General features: G+C 39.7%; 1 protein-coding gene across 1 annotated transcript; it reads right to left on the bottom strand.

Annotated features, from left to right (window-relative positions):
- Window positions 1–10,140: 10,140 nt before the first annotated feature.
- On the bottom strand, window positions 10,141–13,778 carry LOC110258952 (olfactory receptor 1-like). The gene is given in 4 exon segments (XM_021082241.1): window positions 10,141–10,326; window positions 10,329–10,757; window positions 10,760–11,060; window positions 13,629–13,778. Coding segments are annotated over 4 exon segments (1,011 nt in total). The 3' UTR covers window positions 10,141–10,195.
- Window positions 13,779–19,028: the final 5,250 nt, after the last annotated feature.

Raw genomic sequence — 19,028 nt, 5'->3', positions numbered from 1 at the left:
TTTTTTTTTTTTTTTTTTTTTTTGCTTTTTAGGGCTGAAGGTGTGGCATATGGAAATTCCCAGGCTAGGGGCTGAATCCGAGCTGTAGCTGCTGGCCACTGCCACAGTCATAGCAATACAGGTTCCAAGCCATGTCTGTGACCTACACCATAGCTCACAGCAATGCAGGATCCTTAACCCACTGAGCAAGGCCAGGGATTGAACCCGAATCCTTATGGATACTAGTTGGATTCCTTATTACTGAGCCACAATGGGAACTCCTCAACGACTTGTTGATGGGCTCCATAACCAAGGGATCTCCTTGTTAAGGGGGATTTTAGAGGTAATGTAGTTTAACTGTTTCTTTTGGGGGAAATGTATACCCTGGATGGTACTTGGAGACTTTTCAGAATCCATAGGTACGATTTTTAGGAGACTCACTTTCCAGATTCTCAACTTTTATATTTCTCTTTCCTAAAAATCATTTTTTCTTCATGATGTCATCTCATGCATTATCCTGTCTCCCACTTAACAAATGAAAGGCTTACTCTCATCCATCCCAAATCTTACTAGATGCATTGGCTCAGGACATAAAAACCTCAAAGGAACTAAATGAAAGTACAAGTAGAAATAAGAAAATGCATGACTTTACTGACCAGATTACACATCCACTTCTAGATCAGAGGCTTTCCAGTTCCTTGCTTAAAAAAAAAAAAAACAAAACCCTGAAGGAGACAATCTACTCCTCAGCACAACATTAAAAGTGCTTTTTCAACAAATTTATATGATTTTTAGTTTTTTCATTAGAGTTTATTTATAGTGTTCTGTCAGTTTCTACTGTACAACAAAGTGACCCAGTCAAACATACATATATATGCTTTTTCTCACATTATCTTACACCATGTTCCACCACAAGTGACTAGATATAGAAAAAGTGCTTTTTAATTACCTGCAACATTAATTTTGTCACATTACTTGGACAGTGTTTAGTCCTCTGGAATCTCACAGAACCAGTCTATTATTCTTTGACAGGAAAGTCCTCAAGAAATCTAAATATCAATTAACAAAGGAAGCACTATGCAGTGGTTAAGAACCCTGGCTCTTTCATTTAATAGTTTTATTACCTTGAGGAAGTCGCTTACTCTCTATGAGGCTATATTAATAGTACATTACTCATTAAGTTGTTATGAGGATATTTACTCATTCTTGGTAAGCGTTCAGCAAATATTGGCAATTATTTCTATTAATTTTGGAGTTTTTCCTGCACAAAGTCAATAGGTTTTTCTAGGAGGACAGTGTCTCTGAAAGCCAGAAACACTCTCTATTGTCAACCTGCTCTACTTTGTTCTTGTCTTTAAAGTAAGGTTCCCAGAACTAAGCCAAGTTCTGAGTCTGGTCTTTCATCATAGTGTAATCATAGTGGTTTGGTCTGGTCATCATTCACAGCCTTTTCCCTGGAAATGAATAAATAAATAAATAAAAATTTCCCACTGTGGCTCAACAGTAGCAAACATGACTAGTATCCATGAGGATGCAGGTTCGATCCCTGGCCTTGCTCAGTGGGTTAAGGATCCAGCGTTGCTGTGAGCTGTAGCGTAGGATGCAGACACAGCTTGGATTGGGCATTGCTGTGTCTGTGGTGTTGGCTGGAAGCTGCTGCTTCAATTTGATCCCTAGACTAGGAACCTCCATATACTGCAGGTGTGGCTCCAAAAAGCAAAAAATAAATTAATAGCCTTTGGGTGGAGATCACAGCTGGCAGTCCATAGGTGACCTGCATCCATGGCTATCCCAAGAATTCTTAAACTTCACAATTAAGTTGTTGGGGTAAAAAGTGCCAGCAGTGAAGAACTGCCCCAGGGTAAGGAACTTTCTATGCTTTATCTCATATAACCCACATAGCAATCCCGACATGCTTCTAGCTGCGTCAAAATTACTTCTAATCCTCATTTCATAGATGAGTAGATCAAGACTTAGGGAAGTGAAGTGATTTTCCCAGCAAAACTCAGAGTTAAGTGATTTGGCTGGACTTCTCACTCATGTCCGGGCACTGTGAGTGCTCCTATGTGTCTGGGTCCCACGCTGCCCTCTCAGTTACTCAGCTTCTGCCCCACAGAAGTAGACTTGTTCCCCATTCCTGGCCTATGTAATTTCATATTTCCAATGAGACTGTATTGCCATGGAAGCACTCAAGAGAGTGAACATTAGATTTCCCAGTGACAAATGTGGAAATTCATAACGTGCTCTGGAACTATCCTGAACTGATTTCAATATGGTCTGATGATGAATGAGAATGGAAAGTTAGAGGCAGATGTACTGAACACTAGCTATAAACCAGGGATTATTCTAAGGAATTGCTTTATATATGTGGTTTTCACTTGGTGATCACAGCAATTCTGTGATACAGGTATTGTTATCTCCTTCTATAGATGAGAAAATGGAAGCTCAGAAGGGTTCTGTGACATGCTCCCAGCCACAGAGTTAGTAAGCAGTACAACGGATTTTTGAATTCAGTTCCATCTGACCTCAATGTCCATGCACTTAGTATTGGGCTGCGCCATCTCTTAAATGTCCTACTCCTTCCACTCCTACTTTCCTGTTTGTTTCTTTCTTTTCCACTGAGCTATATTGTGCATTTGGCCAGTGATAAATGTCTATCACTTTTTCTAGTTTAATCCTCATGATTGAACTTGAGAGTAGATATTTTTCCCATTTTTAAGATCATGAAATTAAGAGGATGAGTTAATTTTCCCAAAGCCACAGAGTATAGGGTTTGAGCCAGGCTGATCATAGATCTGTCTCACTCAGCAGCAATGGTCTTTCTGCTCAACTTCACCCAGTTACCGCTTGTGTTTCATTCTTTTCCTGTGCCTGGTTCTTTGTTGTTTGTCTGTCATTGTAACTAGACTCTCCACGTGGGATCAGTTTGTCCTGAGTTTATGGTTTATGAAATATAGGATAGCTCATCTCAGTTCTTAGGGAAGGCTGGGGAGGGACTGAGCTCTATGTGACCATCACAGGCTCTGGCTGCCACCTGGGGCAGTGTCCATACAGCTCCTGTGACAGCTGCTGAGAAGCTGGAGAGCCCCCAGAGGTGGGGGGAGGGTGAGCCTCCTGGAACCTTGGAATCTTCTTCTCCCTTGTAGCTGGCAGAGCTCATCCTACCTGACCTGCAGCACAGCGTGTCAGCAGGTCAGCACCTTCTGGGTGGAGGAGATTAGTGTGGTGTGGGCAGGGGGCTGGGAAGCCAGGAATAGGGAACTGCTAGAGAAGAATATTGCTTCATGTGAAGATGTGGGTAAAGAGAAAGCAGCGGGGTGTGCAGGAATGATTCTTGTTCCAGGAACTGGGGATTTGGCCTTTGGTCCCAAGTCATGGACTGAGGTCATGAACATTTTCTCTGAAACTTTGGGAAAATCATTTCACTCTTGGGGGCCTCGGTTTCTTCATCTGGGAAATGGGAAGAATAATACCTGCTTTCAATCCAGAGGCTTTGTATGTAACATAAGAGACTATGGATGTAAGAGCCCAAATCTTATGAAACAGCAAATAGTTGTTTGTTTTAAATTTATGCTGGAACTCGGGGTTTTTTTCTATCTAGAATGGGTCCTCATGGACTTCCCTGGTGGCACAGCTGGTTAAGGATCTGGCATTGCCACTGCTGAAGCTCAGGTTCCATCCCTGGCCTGGGAACTTCCACATGCCAGGGGTGAGGCCAAAAAAAATATATAATAGAATGTGTCCCCCCATGCATCTGATCCACAGACTTTCTTGATAATAGAGTTGCCTCTCATTCTAAAGAGATTTAGGAACTTGGATCATATGACTTAGTCTATCCTCCAAGTTTCTCTGTGTCATCATTAATTCCCAAAAGTGGAAAGAAAAGCCTGGATCAGCTGTTAAACAAGACAGAATAGACAACCATGTCCAGGGGTGGATTTTTGGATCCTTCAAACCTGAATACCCACAATCCCTCCTGCACTGATTGAGCTCTCTGGAGTTCTGTTAGATATTTTAATTTTTTTGTGGCTCAGTTTTAATTAGGGGAGGGGAGAGTATCCACAAGTCAGAATAGCTGAGGCTGGTATAAGGAAGAGACACTATGAAGGAAAAGAGAAGGAAAAAGCTGACTGGGGAACTCAAAAATAAACTTCACAATACCCACAATGTTGTACCAAGGACTGAATTTGAGAAAAATGGTCCTCCATCCAGAAGTTAGGAGGAGCCTGTGTAGGATGGGTCTGAGGTGCTGTGAGAGTGTGTGGTCCTGGGCAGCTGGGTACTCACCTTCCTGTGGACGCCCACTGCGCTAGAATGGGCTGGTCTTGGTGCTCCCATCATCCCTCAGGCAGCAGGTGCCATCCTGATTTGAGAACTGCTCAGAACTGCCCACTCAGGGAAGACAGAGGAAGTTGCCCAGCACGAAAGAATAGAAGGCATCAGGAAGGAGCTGAAAAGGTAGAGCGTTCAGTCTCCTGGGTGTTGGGAGGCTTCTGCTTGTCGGGCCAGGAAGCCTTGTCTAAGAAAAATGCCAGGAGGTTTTTTATTACATGCATCTGAATAAATTCCATGGTTCTCTGAGCACATAGTCCCAAGTGTGTCATTGTCCAAAGTCACTGCCTTCTCTGGGGAGGTGGGCCCACGAGGCAGTGCTTCCAGTATTACCATTAATATTAGTGTTAGCAGCTGGGGCGTGGCATGTCAGGGGATCCCAGGGCTTGGCCAGGACCTGGAAGATTAGCCTGGACATGGGCTTCTCTGATGTATGCTTCAAAATTTGACCCTGAGGATGAATCCCAGAAAACCCTAGATGTAGTACTGATATGGATGGGGTGTCTCCTTTCCCTGAGTCCTTGAAGAGCAAGTCTCTTGTTTTATATGTCTTTCAAGTAACATACACTACTTAAAAAATATTTAGCAGTGAGAAGTGCATCAACTGAAAAACAAGAGTCTGTTAATCCCCTTCCCCATTCCTCTCCAGGGGTAGTCTTTGATAATGTTTTGACATATACCTATCCAGGCATTTTTCTTTATTTTTTTATTAGAGTATAGTTGATTTACAGGGTTGTATCAATTTCTGCTGCACATCATAGTGACCCAGTCATTTATATATATATGTATATATATATATATATATGCACATATATAAGAGTAGTCAACACATATATATGTATATGGCACATTCTTTTTCTCATACTATCTTCCATCATGTTCTATCCCAAGAAATTATAGCATAGTTCCCTGTGCTGTTCAGTAGGACCTCATTGCTTATCCATTCTAAATGTAATAGTTTGCATCTACCAACCCCCATTTCTCATCTGTATATCATGGACCTCCTATGTTACCATGAGACCTACCTCATTATGTTTATTATTATTATTATTGTTATTATCATTATTATTATTGTTATTATTATTGGATGCACCTGTGGCATGTGGAAGTTCCCAGGCCAGGGATTGTACCTGCACCATAGCAGTAACCTGAGCCAATGCAGTGACAACACCATTATGTAAAGTGAAAAATTTAGATAGAGAAAGATAGAAACTGTTAGTTCACACTTACATGTAGACTCTAAAAATGCCAAGCTGATAGAAACAAAGAGTGAGTCGGTGGTTTCCAGGGGCTGGGGGTTGACGAAATGGAGAGAGTTTGGGCAAAAGGTATTCATTTCTAGTTACATGATGATGAAGTTCTGGGGACATAATGCACAACATGGTGACTGAAGGTAACAATTCTGTGTTGTACACTTCCAAGTTGCTAAGACTGTAGATCTTAAATGTTCTTAACACACATACACATACACGGGAGCTACATGAGTTGATGGTTGTGTTAACTAACCTTATCGTGGTTATAATGTCACTGTGCGTGTGTGTGTGTGTATATAGATAGAGGCACACACATATATATGAAATCATCAAGTTCTACACCTTAACTTACACAGTGTTTCATGTCTATTACATCTCAATAAAGCTGGAAGAAATAAATAATGAAAAATTTGCAACAGGCAAAACCAAACTATAGAGTTTAGCTACACGTGTAGCTGGCAAAATTGCAAGAGAAACAAGGAAGTAATTGACATAAAAAGTCTAAGAAGAGTAGTTACTTTTATGTGGAAGAGAGGAACACATCCTGGCTAGAGGTACAAAAGCAGTTTCTGGAATGCTGGCAATGGCTGATTTCTTGAATGAGTGGTAGAGAGTTAGACATTTGCTCCATGATAAATCATTAAACAGTAAAAACAAAACTTAGGGATTAGAAAGAATTTTTTTTTGAATGTATTAGGTTTTTTTTAATTATTTTTTTTATTTTTTTATTTTCCCACTGTACAGCAAGGGGGTCAGGTTATCCTTACATGTATACATTGCAATTACAGTTTTTCCCCCACTCTTTCTTCTGTTGCAACATGAGTATCTAGACATAGTTCTCAATGCTATTCAGCAGGATCTCCTTGTAAATCTATTCTAGGTTGTGTCTGATAAGCCCAAGCTCCCGATCCCTCCCACTCCCTCCCCCTCCCATCAGGCAACCACAGAAAGAATTTTTAAAAATTTCTGAAAAAATCAAAGTTCCAAATAGAACTCATTCACGAATTTCTGTATTTATTTCTTCATTCATTGGCTTAGCAAAATCCTGTGTATTCAAGGGATGCTGTAAAACATAAACCAGAATTCCTGTTTTCACAGAACTTACAATAAAGCATAAATGATGTTATACACCAGACTACAAGCTCCAAGAATTCAGAGGCAAGATGTGCTGTGTTCTTCATGATAGACCCAGTATCTAGCTAAGTTTCAGGCACATAAGAGGGACTTAGTAAATATTGCAGAATGAGTGGAGGAATAAATTAATTTCTTAGGCAATTGTATATTGAAATATTGAGATAAGTACATTGAATGACAAGTAAAGGGAGTTTAGAAAATATAAATCACAAAGATCTAATCTAACTTTCCTTAAAAAGTGATGCTTCATCTGAGATCTCAGGAGTGAATGAGAGTTAGGGAGGAGAGGAGGAGAAAGTGTTTCAGGCAGAAGGAAGTTGGTGTGGGGGCACAAATATTACAACATATTGGTACTTGATCCAAATTATTATGAGGAAATAAGGTTGCTGCTACTTAATGGGGGAAGGGAGGGATGTGTCCGGAACTCATGGGCTTCACCAGGACCCCACCCTGTGCTTCCATGCCTGGTGATGGCTGTGAATGTTTGTATGAATTAGACCTATTGTGGGTATTGTGGGCAGAGGATTCTGGCTCTTCCTGTTCATCTCATGACCCAGATTGATGAGTACAGGTACAGAGTTGCTTTTTGAAAAAACACATTTATATCAAGAATGTGGAGCATCTGCTAGGAGTGAATCCTTTTTAAATAAATTCATATACAATGTCACCCAATTGAAAATAAGGCACAGGTGCTCATGAGTTATAACACTCAGCCAAAGCTTCAGGGGTGATGTCTTCTCACTACCCTTTCTTGCAATGCTCAGGGAAGATGTCATTTAGTACCAGGAAGATAAGAGAAACAACTCTCTTAATTGGGGGACCTCCATCATTATTGGAATTCAGATCCACTTCAATCTCCATTTCCTCTGTCACGTAATTTCACCATGATTGTTGGAATTGTAATGATGATCTGCAGCCACAGAGAATGGCAGCAAACAGCTAACAAGGGCCTGACAGCCAGAGTCTGAGAACCTGGTGTCTGATCTCAAATATCTCCCTGGATGATCAGAAGTTCTACACAATATAAGGGAGATGAAGGAAGGTCCCCTTTGGTACAGCATGTTAAGGATCTGGTGTTTCCACAGCTGTGGTATGGGTTCGATCAATGGCATGGGAACTTCCACATATGAAAGGTAAGGAAAAAAAAAAAGATGCCAATAAAGAAGAAATGACTTTGGGAGACTGACCTGAGTAAATATTTGTACGGTTGATTTCAGACAATGTTTTGCTTATATACTCTAATAGGAGTTTGATGGTGTCTTGTCTTATATTTGGCTTTAAGCCATGTTGAATTTATTTTTGTACCTAGTGTGAGGTTGTGTTCCAGTTTCATTGATTTACATGCAGCTGTCCAGTTTTCCCAGCAACACTTGCTGAAAAGGCTGAATTTTTTTTTTCCCCATTTTAGGTTCTTTCCTTCTCTGTAGAAGATTAATTGACCATAGGTGTCTGGGTTTATTTTGAGGAGGGATGGATTGGGAGTTTGGGATTAGCAGATGCTAACTATTATATATAGAATGTATAAACAAGCATAGGGAACTACATCCAATATCCTGTGATAAATAATAGAAAAGAATATGAAAAAGAATACATATATGTGCACATATATGTGCTGTACAACAGAAACTAATACATTGTAAATCAATTATACTTTAGTAAAAGTTTTAAAAATTAAAAAAAAAAGTAGCAATGACAGGCACAGTGAACTTAACCTAGGGCATGAATGGTTCTCAGTGATGCAAGGGGTAAATTTGTCCAATGCTGTCATTGCCCTGCCAATTCCTCCAGTTCTTATCATTTTAAATAACATTGAGAAAAAGTCTGTGATTCCCCCACATACTTTCAGATTCCAGCACCTCCGTCTTTTGAGTAGCAGCTGGTGGTATCCCCAGAGTCTGAAGGGTTCCAGATATGCATGCACAGCAGGGTAAAAAGTGCTAAGAAATGAATGTTCCTTGAGGGCAGCCATCAGTCTCAGCTGATGGGAGTTGGGTGATAGAACTTAGATCTGTTGGCAACTCTGAAGTGTGTATTCTGTCCTGGTCCCAGAGTTCCCAGCATACTAAGCTCCAAGAATTGAAGGCGTAAGTGGCTTGATCGTGGTTCTCTATTGCTGGCCTTCCCCTTCCAGCCCTGGTTCCCTACTCCTTCCTGGTGTTTCCATCTCCCAAAGGCACTGCTTGCCTTCAAATATTTACCTCAGGGCCTTTTTTGGAGTGACCCCCAACCAAGATATATCTGATATTATAGCTTTAAAACCATCTTTTATCCCAACTTTAATTTTGGAATTATTTCTCAAGAAAACTATTTTCAATGCTTTTAACATAATCCAATCATTTTTTATATTTTAGAAATATGGAAATCAAGGCTCAGAGATGTTAAATGATTATCCAGCTGTCATGCTATCATACAGTACATAATGAGCCCTGGAACCTATTAAAGTGCCATTACTTTTTTTGATGCAAATAACATATTTTCATGCATTATTTCGATTTAAAGCCCCATTCTTATTCTTCTAAAGAACACTTACTGTTTAAAATGAACGTATCATATTATTTCCTTAGTATTTTATCCTACTAGTCATAATTATTCCTGTATTCTAGGGATAGCTTCCATAGTTCCTTTGTGACTTGAGCTAAACAAAAATTTACACCTTCATTTTCATTTGATAGACATACAATCCCTACCCTGTGGACTTCTTGACAGTATCTAGTAAAATGAAACAAGAACCGTTTTGAAAGTGGGTAGCTCCCTACTCAGAGTATGGGCACTTCATGGAGTTGATTAGGGGTTCCTGACAGCACCGGTCCCCTCCCTGTCCTCAGATGTCAGGCTGTACCTTGAAATGTAAACGTGAGGACAAAAGAAGTCTCAGGTTCAGGAAAGCTACAATGGTTGGGCACTTAGGAGACCAATTTTCTTCCTTCCTTCTTTCCTTCTTTCCTTCCTTCCTTCCTTCCTTCCTTCCTCCCTCCCTCCCTCTCTCCCCACCTACCTTCCATAGTTCCTCCCTCCCTCTCTTTCTTTTCTTTTCTTTTCTTTTCTTCCTTTCTTTCTTTCTCTTTCTTTCTTTCTTTCTTTCTTTCTTTCTTTCTTTCTTTCCTTCCTTCCTTCCTTCCTTCTTTCTTTTCTTTCTTTTCTTTCTTTTCCTTCCTTCCTTCCTTCCTTCCTTCCTTCCTTCCTTCCTTCCTTCCTTCCGCCTAAAGAGCTGCACTTGAGACACATGGAGGTTTCCAGCCTAGGGGTCCAATTGGAGCTAAAACTGCCTGCCTACACCACAGCCACAGTGACACCAGATCCAAACTGTGTCTGTGACCTATACCACAGCTCACTGGCAATGCTGGATCCTTAACCCACTGAGCAAGGCCAGGGATCGAACCCACACAATCATGCTTCCTAGTTGGATTTGTTTCCACTGTTCCATGATGGGAGAAGACCAATTTTCAACTCTCAGCTCTGAGTCTCTGAGTCAGGACTCAGGTTCCCAAGAAAAAGTGTTAGAATGTGTTTCTTCTGAGTACTCTCCCCAGAGCCCCCTTCATGTCCCTGTTTCTCAGGCTGTAGATGAAGGGGTTCAGCATGGGGGTGACCACTGTGTACATCACAGAGAAGACTCTGTCCTTTGCCACTGAGGGGGATGCTGAAAGACAAAAAAATAGACACCAACAGCTGTGCCACAGAACAGAGAGACTGCCGAGAGGTGGGAGGTGCAGTTGGAGAAGGCCTTTTGCTTACCCTTCAGGGAATCAATTCTTAGGACTGCCAATGCAATGGAAAAGTAGGATGTAAGGATGCAGGCAAAGGGTCTGATTAACAATGTTCCTGCCACAAGGCTGAGCACCAGGTCATTGACATAAGTACTGGAGCAGGCCAACTTCAGGAGTGGGACCAGATCACAGAAGAAATGGGGGATGACATTGGGGCCACAGAAAGAAAGCCTGGTCAACAGGAGGGTGTGCACCAGGGCATGGAATGTAGTAGCCAGCCATGACCCAGCCACCAGCAGAACACAGCGTTGGGAGTTCATGGTCACGGCATAATGGAGGGGGTGGCTGATGCCACATAGCGAGAGAGTGCCCTCACAGCCAGGAGAAAGTTGTCCAGATCTGCAAAGAGGCCAAAGAAGTAGAGTTGTGTCAGACACCCCCCATAAGAAATCAGTTTGCTTCCTGAGCCAAAGTTATCTAACATCTTGGGAATGACTGTAGAGATGAAACCAATGTCAGAGAAGGACAGATTGGACAGGAAGAGGTCTGTGGGAGTGTGGAGGTGAGGGTTAGAGTCATTGGCAAGGATGAAGAGCAGATTCCTCAGTATAGTGACGAGGTATGTGCCCAAGAAGAGCCCAAACAGGAGATGCTGCTACTCTGGCTGTTCAGAAAGGCCCATGAGAAGAAATTCATAGGGGCTGGTCTGCTTTCTTCTGTCCATGTCTGGAATTCTGTATGAAATAAATGTTGTTATAATATAAATAGCAACAAGGTAGAATAATTCTGTGTTGAAACTACTCTGAATTCCTGTTTCCAGAAAAAAAAAAGATGCTTCTGTTTTGGTAAAACTTAAATTTATAATTATGTACATGTACTTTGCTGTGCAGCAGAAATAACACAGCATTGTAAATCAACTCTAGTTCAGTAAAATTAAGTTAAAAAAGAGAAGATGTGATAGTGGGCAGACCAAGACCTGGACCACCTGGAAAAACTAGCTGGCCCCAACCTTGGCCTCATTACATGTATATCACTAGCATCTTCCTACTGTCACCACTGCTAAGGAAAAGCTGTCCCTCTTGCATCTCTGTTTAAGACCAACTCTTACTGTCACTTTCAGGGACAAGTGCACCAAGCAAAATAATATAATATTATTATTATAATAAAATATATATATTTGTTAATATAAATATATGATTATTTAAAAAATAATAAAATTATACTATGTTATATAAATGAAATTGTATGAAATTCCTATTATCCAATGAGGATGGAGAATAGAATAATGAGTTCAAAAAATAAAAGGGATGGAGTTCCCATCATGGCTCAATGGTTAACAAATCCAACTAGGAGCCATGAGGTTGTGGGTTCAAGCCCTGGCCTTGCTCAGTGGGTTAAGGATCCGTCATTGCCGTGAGCTGTGATAGAAGTTGCAGACGTGGCTAGGATCCCGTGTTGCTGTGGCTCTGGTATATGCTGGCAGCTACAGCTCTGATTAGATCCCTAGCCTGGGAAGTCCATGTGCCACAGGAGCGGCCCTAGAAAAGGCAAAAAGACAAAATAAATAAATATATAAATAAAAGGGAAATTCCAAAGTGCCAAAAAATAAAACACAGTTTGGATCCGACTATTTATAAAGTTATAGGTAAAGGTCAGCATTCCATCAGGCATCCAAGGCTCCTTCAAACTGTTTCAACTGTCCCCGTGAAACATGGCACATACCGTGTAAGTGTGCTTTGGGGTGTGGAGAACATCGTCCTACCTGTATCTGCTCCTTCTTTTTTTTTTTCTGAATAATAATGCAGTTGAGTGAAAAATATTTTACTTAAACTAAAAAAATTAAAATTACAATAACCTGGCTAATATGATATGTAATAATTATAAACAAAATAATTATGCAATTTAACAATTAAAAAATTTTAAATTTAATTTTACTGGAGTATAGTTGATTTAAAATATTGTGTTAGATTCAGGTGTACAGCCAAGTGAATCAGTCACACATATACATAGATCCATTCTTTTTTTCCGGAGAGGTTATCACAGACTAATGGGTAGGTATTCCTGTGCTATCCAGTAGGTTGTTGTTAATCATTTAATTTATACAGGGGGGTGTATATGTTATGCCTTCCCTCTAACAGTTTCAACTATAACATAATATCTAATAGGCAAAATGTCAGAACAGCATGCAGGTTTATAATTCCTGTTTTGTAAAATGAAAACATGCATGTTGAAGAACCCTGAGAGAACGCAGGTTAAAGGTCAGCAGCATTCCCTCCTGGAATGTGAGTGTGGATGGAAAGTGTGCCCACTTCAGCTTTACCCACTTTTTTTTCTTTTTGCTTTTTAGGGCCATACCTGTGGCATACGGAACTTCCCAGGCTAGGGGTTGAATCTACGCTACAGCTGCCGGCCTACACCACAGGCATAGCAACGCAGGATATAAGCTGCATCTGTGACCTACACCATAGCTCATGATAATTCCAGATCCCTGACCCACTGAGAAGGGCCAGGGATCGAACCCACTTCCTCATGGATACTAGTTAGATTCATTTCTGCTGCACCACAACAGGGACCCCTGTTTTACTCAACTTCTTACCAGCATCTTTTACCTTTTTAATTAAAAGACTGCTTTTAAAGTATGATGGATGTTATGGGTTGAATTTATCCAAATGACCTTCCAGAAGGATATGGAGAAATGGGGAGACCCAGAGTCCTCACAGATAAATCAGGGAATAATCTCTGCAAGGCAACTCTGAGAAGTAAGTTGGATAACAAATATCAGATACCCTTGATCCTGTGTGAGGAAAAAAAATGTTACAGAGCAAGAATATCTCCTCACAGTTTACTCTGTCTAGGCACTACACATGCCCCCACCTTTCCCAAAGAAAAGGCTGTAGGACGTGTATAAAATACTACCCCAAGTGCCCCCAACATGGGTGGGAATTACTCCTGCTTTTCCTCTGACGGCCGTGGTGCCCCTCACTTCCAGGTGCTTCTCCACTTAATTTGTCATCGCTTCTTCTGGCCCCTTGAATTTAAAAAAATCTAAACTCTAGCCTGAATATTGCAATACCTGACCTCCTCCTTGCTCCAACAGAACCTTCTTATATTTATTTCTTAGATCCACATATTACAAACCTAAACAGAAGGCATCACACCCTTGGGTTGCTCCCCTGATTACAATTCTCTAAGGGGAAAGATGTGTTAATTAACTTAATTACACAAGTGTTAATTCAGTGTGCTTCAAGTGTTGTTCGGAGAAGAGGACTTCTTGATTTGAGGCCTGAATATCTTTGGTTTCCATAGCTAGCCGCTGTGAAGATACATCAAGAATCACATAACCGGGTAGTGCTGGATGTGAAACCCAATCCATAGCCTTTCCTCTGACTCAGTGAAAAAGTGAGACTGGTAATCATGGCTGACAGTGGCTGGGCACTGGCCATGAGCACCTGCACTGGATTCTCCTAAGTGAGAACCTGTGCAGCAGGGCCGTGTTTATTTCTCTTTTAAAGATGTGGAAACCAAGGGTCAGCTGTTAAAAACTTGCCAAATGCACACCTTCAGGATTTGAAGTAAAATTTGTCTGCATCAAAATCCTAAGTTTTAGTTCTGCTATGCTCCTTTTCAATGATCACCAAACTACACTCTGACTGTAGTTCAGCTTTATGCATACTTTTTAAGTTTTTATTTATTTATTTATTTATTTTATTTTATTGTCTATTTGTTTTTTCTAGGGCGGCATTTGCGGCTTATGGAGATTCCCAGGTTAGGAGTCCAATCGGAGCTGTAGCCACAAGCCTTTGCCACAGCCACAGCAACATGGGATCCTAGCCTTGTCTGCAACCTACACCACAGCTCAGGGCAATGCCAGATCCTTAACCCACTTGAGCGAAGCCAGGGATCGAACTCACAACCTCATGGTTCCTAGTCGGATTTGTTAACCACTGCACCACGGCGGGAACACCTTTATGCATACTTTTAATAAGGAGAAAATGCACCATCTGAGTATTTACTTATTTATTCCAATTTTATTAAGATATAATTGACAAAAATTGTATATGTTTAAGGTAGACAACGTTATTATGTGCGTATTACACAATACACCATTGAAATGATTATCGTAATTAACACATCTATCACCTTAGAGAACGTAAACATCCATTTAATCTGGCAGTTACATTTCCCATGGCAAATAAGCATAGTGATGTTTTTGGCTTATGAATTTTGTTCTTTATGAGCGTGATTGATGTGAGTCAGCCCATTTCAGTCCAGCCCAATGTTGGGATTAGATCCAGTATCTCTACTTGCAAAGCTAATGACTTTAGAGCATTTTACTATGAGAGGCTCAGATTCTTTCCTGTCTGCTATCTCTACCTCCCTCACCCCCACCTGTACCAGGGTCTGGATAGATTAGCAAGACATAGCAAAGGGCAGGAAGTATGGTGAAATCTTTTGTTGTGGTCATTCAGTTATATCACCTGTCCAGTAAGAATTAGAAATAAATCAATATTTATTCCCATTTTCACTCTTCTTGCTTAAGGGTAATTAAATTTCAGGAGTCTCATTGTGTACCAGAAGCCTACAGCCCATTTTAAAAGCAGGTATACTTATTTTGATTAAAAATTTACAAAAATGGATTAATATTCCTGGAATTCTTCTGATACTATGGGCAAATAAACTAATAAAACTTAAAACAATTGACTTTTGGGGAAAAGATATGTCCATTGGTTTCAAGCTGTGGGTCTGAGCTGGGATGTATATCGCAGCATCTCATACAGCCTTATTGATTCAAAAAATTCCAATTAAAATTGCTCAGAATATCTAAATAAATATTTCTCTGAACATGGCAGGCAGATGGCCAAAAAACACTTGAAAAGATGCTCAACATCACTCATTTTAGAGAAATGCAAAGCAAAACCACAGTGAGGTATCACCTCAAACCAGTCAGAATGGCCATCATCAAAAAGTCTACAAACGATATATGCTGGAGAAGGTGTGGAGAAATGGGAACCCTCCTACACTGTTGGTGGGAATGTAAATTGGTGCAACTACTATGGAGAACAGTATGGAGGTTCCTTAAAAAACTAAATATAGAACTCCTACATGATCGAGCAATCCCACTCCTGGGTATAATAATTCAAAAAGATATATGCACCTCAATGTTCACTGAAGCCCTACTTACAAGAGCCAAGACATGAAAGCAATCTAAATATCTATCAACAGAAGACTGGATAAAGATGAATTACATATATGTAATGGAATGTTACTCAAACTTTAAAAAGCATGAAATAAAACCATTTGCAGCAACATGGATGGAAATAGAATCATCATTATAAACGAAGTAAGTCAGACAGAGAAAGACAAACATATGAGACTGCCAGTGTGTGGGATCTAATAAAAATGATGTAACAGAAATTAAAAAACAGAAACAGCTTCAGAGGTTTCAAAACAAAATTTACGATTATCAAAGGGGAAATGTGTGGGAGGCATAAATTAGAGGGTTGGGATCAACAGACACAGACTAATACATATAAAAATAGATGGGTAACAAGGACCTAGTGTATAGCACAGGGAAATTTAGTCAATCCTGTAATAACCTACCTGGGAAAATAATCTGAAAAGGTATGGATATATATATGCATAACTGATTTACTTTGCTATATGCCTGAAATTAATACAACTTTGTAAGTCAACTATATTCCAATAAATTTTTTCATAAAATTTCCCATAAATAGCATGCTTTTTCATGTTTGAAAACATCCAACTTGACCTGACATACTCCATCCATATGTCCAGAAGATTTCATGAAACTATGGTTTCAAGGACAAGGGTTAAATTCATGACCCAATGAAATCGTCCTCAGGATCAAAGACACCTAGCCACTCCGATCTTTAGGCATGAAAGAATATTAAGCCATCCAACGTAACTCCTTTATTTTATAAATGAGAAAACAGAATCTCAAACTGCTGCTGTAATCTGTTTAAGAAAGGCACTGCACTTGGTACTGAAACCAGGATTCCTAGAACTATTTGCATGCACCATTGAGTGATGAGAAGGGGGAAATATGGCCAATAACTTACTGTCAGTCTGAGCTGGGCCAGGAAGGTCTTATCATTTCTTCACATTAAGGCAGAGGTTTGCTCTTATGCTCTCAGTTTTCACTTGTAAGGAATGGAGAAGCCATATTTGATGACCAGATAAAAAGATAATATCTTTACCTACATTTAAGGCAGGGCCATGGGACCCTCATCTCCAGCAAGGAAGGAGAGATGAAGGTAGGCCATCCCAGATTCTGAGTCAGCCAGACAGAATAGAAACCCAGGAAAAGGGAAGTTATCTATGTATTGGTTCTGCCACAATCCCCCAAGCTCCTGACTGGAAGTAGCAGGCATCTGGGAATACCAGTCTCGAAAGTATCCATTGTGGGTAGAACTTTGGTTCATTGCCCAGTCCCAGCCCTCACACTCTAAATGAACTGCTCTGTGACTGTGGAACTCACTTATACTCTCCTGAACTTTGGTTTCCAGGTAAATAAGTCAGAAAGCAAAATATTTCCACAAAACAGAATTCTGAGAGTTAACATTTTTGCCATTCTAAAGTGTATGTAGTGGTACTTCATTGTGGTTTTAATTCTCATCTTTCCAATTCTTAATGAGGTGGATACATTTTCATGTGCTTATTGGCCATTCTCCTACCTTCTTTTTATGAAGAATCTGCCCATTTTTATTGCATTGATTATCTTTTGATACTGATGTGTAGAAATTTTAATTCTGGTTTATAGTGGATATACATTATAATTTTTCCTTTAGTTTAAGCATTTAAACAAAACAGCTTTATCATGATAATTGACCATCCTTAATTTCCATACATCTTTCAGTGTTTCCTAAAAATTTATCTTTGAGCATCTCCTCCAGAATTCTTTGTGTGGCAAAACTTCTGAGATTTTATATATCTAAGAAAATTTGTAATACATCTCTATATTTGAATAGCAACTTTTTTGGATATAAAACTTTAGGTTCAAAGCTGTATTTCCCAGTACATTAAAACGATCTCATTGTCTTTTTATATCAAGTATAACTATTAAGAAGTCTGATGTGAATATGATTACTATTCCTTTTGTAGGAAAACTTCCCTTTCTTTCAGAATTTCCTTTTTGACTTTGAAATTCTTAAGATTAAATAGTCCTGTGGAGGTGAGAGCTTTTAATTTTCCCTTGTTACTCTATAGAACCTTGGAATCTGAAGTTGGTAATATTTAAATCTGAATACCTTTGTCTCCATTACTTTTCCAAATCTTTCTTCTCCAATTTTATATTCAGTTCTTTTGGGATCCATATTACATTTTAAAATTAATTAATCCTCTTCTTCCTCTATTTTTTTTTCTTTTTAGAGCCATACCTCTAGCATATGGAAGCTCCCAGGCTAGGGGTGTAATTGGAGCAACAGCCATCTGCCTATGCCACAGCCACAGTAATGTGGGACCTGAGCCACATCTGCAACCTACATCATAGCTCATGGCAACATTGGATCCTCAACCCACTGAGGGAGGCCTGGGATTGAACCCACATCGTCATGGATACTAGTTGTGTTTGTTACTGCTGAGCCACAGTGGGAACTCCCACAATAATCCTTTTATTTTGCGTGTAGGGTAAATTGTACTGTTTTTTTTTATTGTGGTAAAATACACATAATATAAAACACCATTTTAACCATTTTAACATGCACGGCTCAGTGGCATTAAATATTCACAATGTGTGCAACCGTCCCCTCTATCTAGCTTTCCCCTGTAAGTTCAGGGACAGTATCACTTCTATTCAACATTTACTGAAGGTTAGAGCCAGGGCAATTTTAGGCAAGAAAATAAAATAAAAGGCATCCTGATTGGAAAGGAAGGAACAAGACTGTACCTGTTTTCAGATGATTTGGAATATATAAAATACTAAGGAATCCAAAAATAAACTGTTAGATCTAATGAATAATTTCAAAGGATTGAAAATACAGTATACAAAGATTACACACTAGCAAGGAAGAATGAAGATAAGGAAACAATCCTATTTACAATAACACATACTTAGGAAAAAATGTATCAAAATAAGGTCAAAATTCTTGCTCTGAAAGCCACAAAGCATTGTAGAAAGAAATTAAAGGTATAAATAAATGGAAATACATCCTGTTTTCATGGCTCAGGGTACTTCATATTGTTAGGATGGCAAGATTTCCCAAACTGATCTACATATTCAACATAATTCCTACTGAAATCCCAGCTGGCTTCTCTGCAGAAATTAACAAGCTGATCTTAATCTACGTAAGGAAATTCAAGGAATCCAGACTAACGAAAACAATCTTGAAAGACAAAATGTCAGGATTCATATGTTCTTATTTCAAAACTTACTACAAATCTACAGTAATCAAGATAGCATGATACAGGCAGAAGGAAAGACGTATAGATCAATGGAACAGAATGGAGAACCCAGAAATAATCCCTTACATTTATGTACAAATGAATTTGTTTTTTTCTTTTTTACGGTCATACCTGAAGCATATGGGGAAAATAGTTCCCAGGCTTGCAGTGAACATCATCAGAGGGCTTGGAATTCTACTGCAGAAACAATACACAGAATTCA

The sequence above is a fragment of the Sus scrofa genome, unplaced genomic scaffold (genome assembly GCF_000003025.6).
Source record: "Sus scrofa isolate TJ Tabasco breed Duroc unplaced genomic scaffold, Sscrofa11.1 Contig59, whole genome shotgun sequence".
NCBI lineage: Eukaryota > Metazoa > Chordata > Mammalia > Artiodactyla > Suidae > Sus > Sus scrofa.
This window is presented reverse-complemented; position numbering and strand designations above follow the sequence as displayed.